The 12,041-nt window shown below is 43.6% G+C and overlaps 1 protein-coding gene across 5 annotated transcripts in view; it reads right to left on the bottom strand.

The window, feature by feature from the left end:
• The window catches only part of LOC140492647 (RNA-binding protein FXR1-like), a 78,054-nt gene that overhangs the window by 36,041 nt on the left and 29,972 nt on the right, over nt 1–12,041 (bottom strand). For all 5 annotated transcript variants that reach the window (XM_072591686.1, XM_072591683.1, XM_072591682.1 and 2 more), the window contains exon 2: nt 5,538–5,590. In XM_072591686.1, coding sequence (XP_072447787.1) covers nt 5,538–5,590 — 53 coding nt within the window. The remainder of the gene's footprint in view (nt 1–5,537; nt 5,591–12,041) is intronic.

The raw sequence follows: 12,041 nt of genomic DNA, 5'->3' as shown, positions 1-12,041 counted from the left end.
ATGCCTTAACAACCTTATCAACCTGGGTGGTAACTTTCAAGGATCTATGTACCTGGACATAGAGATCTCTCTGCTCATCTACACTACAAGAACCTTACCATTAGCCCAGTACTCTGCATTCCTGTTACTCCTTCCAAAGTGAATCACCTCTGACTTTTCAACATTAAACTCCATTTGCCACCTCTCAGCCCAGCTCTCTTGTAGCCTACAACACCCTTCGTCACAACCCTACCGACCTTAGTGTCATCTGCAAATTTATTAACCCATCCTTCTATGTCCTCATCCAGGTCATTTATTAAAATGACAAAACGGTCAACCCAAACCAGATCCTCGCGATTCCCCACTAGTAGGGTCAGAGAGATGTACAGCATGGTAACTGAACTCCAGGATGAGTATTTCCGTTCAACCACTACCTTCCGTCTTTTTTCAGCTCACCAATTTCTGATCCAAAACTGCTAAATCATCCTCAATCCCATGCCTCCATATTTTGTGCAACAGCCCACCGTGGGGAACCTTATCAAACACCTTACTGAAATCCACACACACCACATCAACCGCTTTACCCTCATCCACCCGTTTGGTCACCATCTCAATTTACCAGGATATTGTTGAGTATAAATAAAGGTTGGACAGATGGACTTTTTTCAGTGCAGCGTAGGAGGTTGATGGCAACCTGGTAGAAGTTTAAATTAATGAGATATAGATAGTTAATGGTACTTGTCTTTTCCCCAGGATGGGGGATTTCAAGAATGGGGACACATTTTTAAGGAGAGAATGGGAATGCGTACAGGGTATATGCAGGCAGGGAAGGAGTTAAGTTTTGAGTTTTGTGAAACAGGAGGTTCAGCTGAGCATGACTCAGATCAGACAAGAACTTAGTTAACAATGGGGTGCTGCAGGCAAGGGTAATGGGATAACAAGTGGAAGAGCATTCATATGTACAGCCATTTAACAATAGTGGAAAGATTCAGTATGCAAGGTCAGTTAACAAGAAGGAAAGTATCCATTGTATGAATCCAGTTAACAAGGTTAACAACAGTCATTGTATAAAAGTAAAGGGCTTGGTCTCAGCGATCAATACTCATTGACTGTAATGGCCACCACATTCATATGTATGTTGCCTTATCTGGATGTTCCTCCCTTTAAAATGACTATATAGTTCATTGAGAAACTGTTGTTAGAGAGAAAACGGGGAACCCATGTCCCTGGGCAATCGTTCTCTCCCTTTTCCAAGCCCGAGGGGGGGGGAAAAAGGGAAAGTAAAACTACTGTCTCTCCCAGCATTTTGCTTCAACTGAAGGGGGTATGGGATGAAGAGAGGAGAGATTTTAAAAAGAGGAGGGTTTGTTTTAAAAAGAAAAAAAATGGGTGGTTAGTGTGTGGAATGAACTTCCAGAGCAAGTAGTGGATGTAGGTGCCATTACAACATTTAGATAAGGACATGAATAGGAAAGGCTTGGAAGGATACAGGTTGGGACAGGCAGGTGGGACTAGTTTAGTTTGGGATTACGGTTGGTCCAAAGGGTCCATTTCCGTGCTCTATGACTGAGAAGATTTAACTTGAGGTGTTCAAAATCCAAGAGGTTGGACAGGAACAATAGGGAGGAACAGCACCACTGGTGAAAGGGGCAAGAATCAGAACACTGTTAAGACAACTGGTAAAAGGCAGAAGTGGCGAGATACAGAGACACACAGCAAGTAGTTAAGGTCTGTCCAAGGGCTGTAGCAGGTTCAAATCAAGACTTCAACAACAAATTGGATCATTGACAAAAAGGAAAGATTTACAGGACCACATGGGAAATTTAAGGAGTGGCATTAGACAAATGCTACTTCAGAAGGCCAGCAGAAACACTGTGGGGTGAACGGTTGACATTCAGCCCATCATATCCCCAAATCCTCTCTCTAACCCATGTGCTTTGTTTCTCACATTCTCACCACTCTCTTGGGACAGAAGCTTCTTGAATTCCCCGTGAGCTTTATTAGATGACTGCCTTTGTTTACAGTCCCTAGTTTCAGGCTCTTCCACAAGTGGAAACTTCATACGTTTTAAAAAGTCACTCATCAGCATCCTCTATCCTATCCTACAGGAAAGAGGGCATGAGTCTGCTCTTGGTACCATACAGAGTTTATCAAATACTTTCCCTCCATCTCAAAGTTTGGACTATGAGCCAATTGGCTACTACACTCACCCAAATCAAACAAGGATCTGGCCCACAGATGAGTTGATGAAAGATCTTCATAGGCATCCAAATTGTGTCTGACTTTGAGAATTGCAACACAATGAAGCATTGTCCCACAAAAACATGGGTCATCCTCTTTGTTAAAAAGGTATGCACAAGGGTCTCGGAATATCCCCAGCCTAAACAAGCTTGAATTAACTTCAATTTGGGACCCAATAGAACACAATCCAATCAAATCCGCTCTAAGGTAGGCCACACTTTGGACAGTTTCCTGACACTAACAGAATTACAAACAGGAAGACAGCCCTGTGTTTCAACACAGCCAGAGGCTGGGGTAAAGGGAAAAGGTGGTCAATAATCCTCTATCACAGGCTAGGCTAGCAGAGACCAGTGCTCCGAATACAATTGTAGTCACCAAACAAAGCTTGCTAGAAGCATGACCCAGAGAAACAAGTCAAAAGAATAATAACTACAACAACTATTGCAGCATTTTTGCTGGCAGAGAATTCCACAAATAAGATCTCTGGTGCAGATAACTGAAGGAAAAAAAGGCTTAAACCAACCCAGGTCACCATAGCCTCAACTGGACTTCAATGGTTTTTCCTTTTGCTGCACAGATGTTGCTCACTGGAGTCTGTCAGCCTACCTCTAACCTGCTCACAGATTTCTCTTCATGACTGGGTCGACCAAGCAGTCATCAGCTATGGTTCAAAGTTCATACAAACATTTGAGCTACAAAAAGGTAGGCCATTCAGCCCATCAAGTGTAACCACCCATTGAGTCAAGCTGGTCGTGGCTGATTGGAATCCTCCACATGCCCGCAGCAGACTCACAGGTCACATTTATTGGAACTGCTGCCGAGATAATAAAATGTCAATTACAGATGAGTAATTAATGATATTGAATCAGCTATACCCCAAGGATAACACAGGCAAATAAAAGCTTTGCAGTGCTGAAAGAGCTATAAATACACAAAATATCACCATTTGCAAACCATACAATTGGAGTCCCAGGATTCCATTATTGTGTCGAGGGGCTACAGACTCCTGCTGGATTTGAAATAGAATTTAAAGTAGAAACTGGTTTGTTTTACACCAACTGACAATAATACAGAAACTAAGAGTGCTTGCGTGTAGTGTTTTGAGTGAGTTTTTAGGACATTAAGCATTCTGAACCCAACTCACCCAAAAATGCCTGAAGCTCTGCAAGCCTCCGATCTGTCCTCCAACTCTGACATATGGCACACATTCCATTATCACTTCCCCAAGATTGGAAGACCATGTCTTCAGCTACATAAGATCAGGCATTCCCTCCTGAAACACCCTACCTCAGGCACTGCTGCTTTGCTCGAGCAGTTTGCTTAATACTTCAAATGACAGGACATCAAATTCTGTTTGAAAACAACCTCAGGGCTGATTTACCATGGTAAATACACGAATGAAAATTATTACAAACTTCTATAGCAGAGGTTCTTAAAACTGTGGTCTGCTTGGTCCAGTGAAAACCTTTGAGAGTCTGGAGTGAAAAGAAATGCGAACTGGAGGCTGCGACATACACTGTGGTTCTGTTGACCCGTCTCAACTAGGAGGGGGGTGTACAAGGAGACAAAATCAGGCCCACCCAGCTCACTGATCGCCCAAAGCAAGCACACATTTCCTCAAAAGCATGAAGCACCCCTCCCTAAACATACCAAAAGTCCACCGACACAGAGCAGCAACAACTAAGATGACAGCTCACCCTCACTTTAACAAGAGTGAAGGGATAAGTATGAACTGTAAGCCTAGCCAGCAACACTGACATCCCATGAATGAAGAACAAGCACTTCCCACACACAGTTAAGAGCATTCTCTTCAGTAACTGAGGGAAGGGCAAGACCAAGATCAGCCATTAATCCATTTGAAAATGGGGTTCCTTCAATGCAACATATTTGAGAACTGATCAAAAAGGAAATCAACTATCCCCTTTAAATCCAATTTAATGACAAGTGAGGCTGGTAAGCTTATGCATCACCATAGGCAAAATGGCTTAATTAGAAATCAGAACTAACATCAAACAGAGGAACTGGTCAGAAGCAAGACTGGAACTGCATTTCCACGAAGCTTGCATCAGACTAATGACAAAACCAAGCTAGGGAATGTTTTATATATACAGGGTGGTATTTCACAGTTATATAAAGTCACTTTGCGACTCACGAACACCTATTCATCATGGAATTAAACAGCACAGAAACAGAGCCTTGGGTCCAACTTGGCTATGTTGATCAGATATACTAAAAACTGATCTCGTCCCATTTGCCAGCGTTTAGCCAATAGTCAGGTGTGTGATGGAATATTCTCCACTTGCCTCAAATGATACAGCTCCAACAAGATGATGAGCTTGACACCATCCAGGTGGCAAGTAACCCATTGACATCCCATCCATTGTGCTGCACTGAGCAAATCAAGACTCCTCCAAACAGCAACCTCTACAACTGAAAGGTAAGGGTAGCAATCAAACATCATTCTAGTTCAGAACTATACCACCATACCTTCACGGTCCCTGGGTCAAATACTGGAAACGCCTTCTTGACAGGCATAGATATACGGACTGTGGTGGCTCAAGTAGGGCAATTAAATGGAGGCTGGAAATGCCAGTAATGCCCACATTCCTAGAAAGAAACATGCTTCCAGCTTCAAGGAAAACCCTGTGGAAAGTAGCGATGCAACCTGAAATAACAATGGATCGTTTGAACTGCCAAGCTCACACAGTTAGACTCTCACTACAAACACAAGAACTCTACCAATATAAAGAGTGAAATTCACCAAACTGTGTGTAACTCAGGAGGTAAATAGCAGTTGGAAATTCGCAGAGATCATCCTGCCCTGACAGTGCCGCTTCATAAACATGGCCCAAGTATCCCTGTCACTGAGGGTACTATACTTTACTCTGCTCTACAAAAACCCAGTGACAACCAGACTGTGCTTCAACTCACAAGCCAGGTAACCACCACTCAATAATCCACACCTCTCCCCATCCAATACCTTAAACCAACAAGGTTAATTGAAGCAGCCAACCCATTTAATCCAGCTGTTCCCCCTGACTGCAGCATCCACACAAAACACAGCATCACCCAGTCATTTAGGGTGAAGTGCCCATTGTAGGTTATAATTGCCATTTCCCTCTATTACTGATTGGACATGGAATTGTTAGTAGTTGTTTACTGGCAAGTGGAGAGTGTGTCCTCAACAGTAGAATCACAGGAGGCTGATAGCATAGGATACACACCTGGAAAGTAGACTGCAGGATTGTGTGATGGTTCCAGAACAGTAACCCAAGAGAGGTGGTGAAAAAAGGGTCAGCCAAAACAGCAGTACTCACTTGTTCTCAAAGGCGATAGTGACGGAATCATCATGAACATCTTTGACAAATCCCTGAGAGAGGAAAAAAAAGAGACAAATTAAATAAAATCTAGGCAATAGAGAGAATGAGGAAAAGAACAGATCAGCTGTGACTTCACTATCCAATCCTCCAACATATTAGATCACAGAATCCCATCAGGAATATATTTCAAAAACAATTATATTCCATCCAAGAACTAATACTAAATTATAGGCCTCAAAACTGCACCTCCCTCACCCCTAGCACTCTGACCAAAGTTCAGAATGATTCAATAATTCACCAAGTGCTTCAAATATACTCAAACTTTATCTCTCAGAATCCTGGAATCTAATGTTAAGCCTCGTGTAAAGTGATCTTTGCTGACAGGCAAGTCACCAACTTTCTGCCACACTGGAATACTAGCTGTTCTGCAAATTAAAAGTAATCTACTGACGCCACCTTCAATATTCAAACCCCCTCAGCACACTTCAACCTAGATTTCAGATTCCCCACAGACCCAAAAGATAAATGGGCAAAGCTAAATGACATTAGAAATAGCTTGCAAACATCTATTTGGGTGAGGTGAATCACCAGCTTTTCAGTCCCTGTTCTGAAACAACTATTTGTCTGGTATAGAAGCCAAGCTATTTGAGAGATATTAGATGTGTCCTGGCACAGTGGTGGCCTTAGTGGTATTATCGTTGCACTGTTAACTCAGACCGATGTTCTAGGGACCTGGGTTATCCAAAGATGTGCAGGTTAGGTAAGTTGGCCATGCTAAATTGCCCATAATGTCAGGGATGTGCAGGTTAGGTGCATTAGTCAGGGGTAAATGTAGAGTAATTGGGTAGAGGAAATGGGTCTGGAGGGTCGGTGTGGACTTGTTGGGTCAAAGGGCCTGTTTCCACACTGTGCACAAAAGTCCACTACCACACAAACAGCTGCCCTTGAGGGGTCAATGCAAAGGGAATCTATGGGTTCAAACCCAACCATGGCACATGGCAGGAATTACATTTAATTAATATTTGGAATTAAGATTATAATAATAACCATGAATCCATTATCAATTGTCACAAAAACCCATCTGGTTCACTAATGTCCTTTCGGGAAGCAAACTGCTATCCTTACCTGGTCTGGCCTACATGTGACTCCAGACCCACAACAATGTGACTGATTCTTAACTGCCCCCGGGCAATTAGGCATGGGTAATAAATGCTGCCTAGCCAGCGATGCCCCTCATCCTGTGAAGTAATGAAGGAGGTAGTATTAAACCCACACTTGCCCTCAATCAAAATGACTGAGCTCTTGAAACCTAGTGGATTACTCTGGATTGACAGATACAGCCACTCCTTCCTGACAAAAGACTTTGTCCTGAATCGATTTTCCTGCTCCTCGGAGCACCACACTCGCGACTCGGATCCTCACTTTGGCCTAGATACGGCCACTATCAGTGTGACACTAAAACCTTTCTTACTCCATCTCCTGAACCAGTCCGGACAAAATCACATTGGAACAAACAGTAGTGAACACTTCGGAGCGTGGTTTTAAAATAGCAGAACTGTAAACTGAAGGAATGTTTCTATACTGAGCAGATGACCAGAGAACTGTTCCAAAATGACTAATTCACCCCGGTGCTGAAAACTTGAACAGCTGCACAAGGGTCCACTACCACACAAACAGCTGCCCTTGAGCGGTCAATGCAAAGGCTGCACCTCCCCCAACCCCCTACCGCCCCCGCACTTCAGGTTGTCACCAACTACAGTTATAAAGGTCCCAAACAAAACAAGATGAGAAAGTCAGGGCAGAGTCTGCACAAGAGGATTAATAAAAAGTACCTTCAACATGGAAGGTAATGTCAACTTAGCAAGTCAGTTATACAATTACCATTTATAATTTACTTCACCCAGAAACAGACCACATGGGCCAGCTATTGTTGTGGTTCTGCTCCAAACAAGGCACATCTCATCCTTAATATATCCTTTGATTTCTCTCTTCGGTGGTTATCCAGCTTCCTCTTCTATATTGATATACACTCCAGCTCCTCCCTTTGGGAGCAAGTTCCACATTCTCCCTATTTTCCGAACAAAACTTTCACTTAACTCTATAGTAAATGTGGAAAGCAACTTATTCATTCCAAAACCTAGCCACGTGCCCTTAGTTTGTGGTGCTTAAGAGACAGTGCTTAAGAGACAGAAAGGGAGATCATTTTAAAACCGTGATATTGGAAGTTAAAAGAAAATGAAACAAAGGCAAAGTTACAAGTTTCACGCTGGTTTATTTTTAATCCAGACTGGCCAGCCAGCATGTAGGAGGGAAAAGGGCAGCGCTATAAAAGGCCAGCAGCTACTGGAGCTTGTGAAATCAATCTCAGTCATGAATGCCAAGACTAGAGGCAGCCCACAGTGAGGCTGATGTGAAAGAATACTTGCATCCTAATACTTGCAGGAACAGAGCCACTCACCATCTTTCTTCATAGGAAGCTTCTGGTGAAAGCTCAGTACAAAACAAGTAGAGCAAGGACACACCACAACTAGGTTCCATCCAGATAGGCTTGTAAGGAACTCATGTTGGTTAGCCAGTGGATAAACCCCTCTGAACCAAAGTGGCACGTCAGATACCAGCAACATGAACCGCAGAATCAAAGATCACAAAGGAGGAATAATATCTGACTGCACACCCTGAGCTCAACATGCGCCACCTCATTTGATGAAAATCATCCTTTTCCTTCACGTGCACTGAAGAACACCCCATTTTCAAAACTGGCAGACATTTAAACCCTCTGCCAAGTAGCATTTTATCCAAATTACACCAGAATGCCACCTCCCAATACAAAGGGAGTAGAGTCAAAGAAAAACCTTACAGCACAGGACCAGGCCCTCAGCCTTCCAAGCCTACTGCCTCTATCTAAACCTGCTGCCTATTTTCCAAGAATCGGTATCCCTCTGCTCCCTGCCCATTCACTTATCTGTGAATCAGAGGATCAGTAATAGCAACATCATACTCCCAGGTACTAAACCAAGCCCTAAGTTCATCTGCCTTACCTACTACACTTCTCATATTAAAGCAAACGCACCTCAACCACCTGACCCTGCGTGTTCATCATCTGCTCCCTGCCTACTCTTCCCCTTAGTCACACGGACTTCATTATCGAGTTCCTTACAAGCTTTAGTTACTACCTCCTTACTGCCCACTCTCATTTGATTCCCATCCCCCCACCACATTAGCTCAAACCCTCCCCAGAGTTAGCAAAAGCACCCTCAAGGACATTGATTCCAGTCCTGCCCAGGTGTAGACCATCTGATTTTTGGTAATAGTCCCATCGCCCCAAAAATCGGAATCCCTCCCTCCTGCACCATCTCTCAAGCCACGCATTCATCCTACTGATTCTTCCATTTCTACCCTGACTAGCACGGAGCACTGGTAGCAATCCTGAGATTACTACCTTGGAGGTCCTTGGCTCCTAACTCCCCAAGTTCTGCTTGTAGGACCTCATCCCATTGATTACCTATAATCATCGATGTTTATGTGCACCACAACAGCTGGCAGCTCACCCTCCCCCTTCACAATGTTCTACAGCTGATCCAAGACATTCCTGACCCATGCACCTTGGAGGCAACATACCATTCCGGAATCTCTTTTCCACCACAAACGCCTATCTAATCCCCTTACAGTTGAATCCCCTATGACTATAACCCTTCCACTCTTTTTCCCACCCTTCTGAACAGCAGAGCCAGCCACGGTGCCATGAACCTGGCTACTGCTGCCTTCCCCTGGTGAGCTATCTACAGTATCCAAAACAGCATACTTGTTTTGGAGGGAGATGACTGCAGGGGACAGCTGCACTGTCTTCCTGCTCTTTCTCCACGTTTTGGTCACCCATTCCCCCTTAGCAATCCTAATCTGCATTTGAGGAGTATTTTCTGTATGAGTGTTTCTGGCTACCCAACGATAATACAAAGAGAAAATCAATAAAAATTTTCACATGACCAATCTAGGACAGTATCTTGTTAAACCTAACCTGAGAACGCAACTTTCAAAAGAAGTTGTGATTTACAAATGAAAAAAAAGTGAAACTAACATGGTCATTCTAACACGAGACACTTAACAATCAAGGTATGTTTCAATGTATAATTTGAGTTACATCACACTAAACATTTGCTATAAACTCTGCCTTACGATCTTATACTCCACAACCACCTGATGAAGGAGCAGCCCTCCAAAGGTTAGTGCTTCCAATTAAACCTGGACTATATCCTGGTGTTGAGAGATTTTTAAATGTGCTCATGAGAGTTTCCATTCATAGCAATGAATGGCAATCGAAAAAGATTAGTGCAAAATGCCAGTTTTGCCCAAGAAGGAAAAGTTAAGCAGGTTAAATAAAGTCATTACAAGAAGAGTTAAATACAAACCCCTGACACACAGCTTTGCTCAAACAGAATCACAGGCTCCCCCATCACTCCTAAATGAGCCCAGGAACCTCCAACACAACACACTATGGTTTTCCTGTTCAAGGGAGTTTGTGGTCCAAGAGCCAGTCTGATTCACACCACCACGATATACAGCAAGGCAGCAGGCTAAAATGAGGATTCTACCTTGTAGTTTTGACACCAAATCGCCAATCCAACTGGCCCCTAAGGAGTTCAAGTTGCCATGGCAATATACACAATGTATGTTGTAGCCCTGAGTTATGGACAGTGAAAACAAAAAGGTCCCAAACTTCCTTCGGCCACATGACTAACCAGAAATCTCTTGTTTTTACTGCCTACCGTTCATGTGCGCTGGGGAGGTTTACAAGTTGATCCTCAACGTGACTAGCCACAATATAAAAATGTGCACTGCAAATCCTGCAGTGGGAGCCAAACCCGGAATTCAGAGACAGGGATACAACCTACTGCGCCAAACCTACATCACACCAGGATTTTACCCAATATATTGGTCTCAAAGTTAAACATGGTGAGAAACATTACGTGAGGTCATTATGGCACATGCCCTGGCAGCTGAGGAAGAATGGTACTGGACAAAAGTCAAAATGCAGCTTTCCAATTCTCACCCAGGTATATGCTAGAGCACTGGAGGGGGTGGGGGTGCAAATCCTAGTCATTCCATTAGTAAGCAGGAAGTGCTGTGTTTAGAACAGACTGCCTGCCAAGTTAGTCACTGTCCCAAATCATTCCTACCACTGTCAAGTCTCAGCCAACTTCACTCAGTACATAACACAAATGACTATTAAACCAGGCAGGCTTTCTGCCATCACTGCATTTATTCTAGTTCAGTAAATCCCCATCAATACGTTTGATGAGAAGCAAATACTTCTTTGATCAGATCATACATTTGTTGCATTTGCCACTCATTACTGAGTCACTCGAGTTCAGAACCACTTTCCAGAGAGTGTCATTGGCTGTATCTTCAAATTCACCACACCCTCCCTCTCCCCCCATTACATACACAATGCAAGTCTTCAGACACAAGTGCCACCCCCCAAAATGACCGGGGAAGGCAGCAAAGTCAGAGGTGCCATCTCTTAAAGCAGAGCCTCATGTGTTCAAAATGACTATGAAAGATGCTGAGCAAGTGAACTGCCCACAGTATGTTCTATTGGCTGTAAATTCTCTCAGGTTTCCCAAGGCTGTGAAAGGCACTACAATAATCTGATTTGGCAGCTGTCTTTCCTTCCATTAGCCCTTCACACTCTACCAAGATCAACACCACCCCACCACCAAAAAAAAATCAAAAGGGCAGAAACAATGCCATACAAAAACAGACATTGGACAAGCTCAGCAGGTCTGGCAGCATGTGGAGAGAAAAACAGAGTTAACCATTGAGTCCAGTGACAACTCAGTTCGGAAACATCTCCTGAGTTTCTCCAGCAATTAGTTTTGGTTTCAGAATTCCAGCATCTACAGTTGTGTTTCATGGTAGCAACTCCTCATCTGACTTCCATGTTCAATTCTCATGCCATTTCATTCTTAGACTCATCACTTCCACCTCTCTCCATTACTCATCCATAGCATTGAGGCTAAATCCAAGAAGACTTAAACAGCATAAATACATTCACATTCCAAAATCCCAGGCTCAATTCCAATTCTACAGGTTAGTTACTCTGCTACTGCAAATACTAGGCCAGTGTATTGACTGGAGAAGTGGAGACAAGTCTGGGAAGGGGTGCTAACACCAAACTCTTTCCTTAGTTCTCCAAACAAGTCTCTGTTGAAGGGCTGCAGACCTAACTCCCATCACACAACTACCTGACCAGCAGTTTAACATTACCAGTTCCATTCCTTCTGATAGGGGAGCCCAAAACTAGAAGAGAGAGGTTTATAAATGTGCAGGTTAGGTGAATTGGCCATACTAAATTGCCCGCAGTGTTAGGTGAAGGGGTAAATGTAGGGGAATGGGTCTGGGTGGGTTGCGCTTCGGCAGGTCGGTGTGGACTTGTTGGGCTGAAGGGCCTGTTTTCACACTAAGTAATCTAATCTAATCTGCCTGGGGAAGTGGTAGATGCAA

The sequence above is a fragment of the Chiloscyllium punctatum genome, chromosome 21, assembly GCF_047496795.1.
Source record: "Chiloscyllium punctatum isolate Juve2018m chromosome 21, sChiPun1.3, whole genome shotgun sequence".
Classification (NCBI taxonomy): Eukaryota; Metazoa; Chordata; class Chondrichthyes; order Orectolobiformes; family Hemiscylliidae; genus Chiloscyllium; species Chiloscyllium punctatum.
Note: the sequence above shows the minus strand (reverse complement) of the source record. Positions and strands in the feature narration are given on the sequence as shown.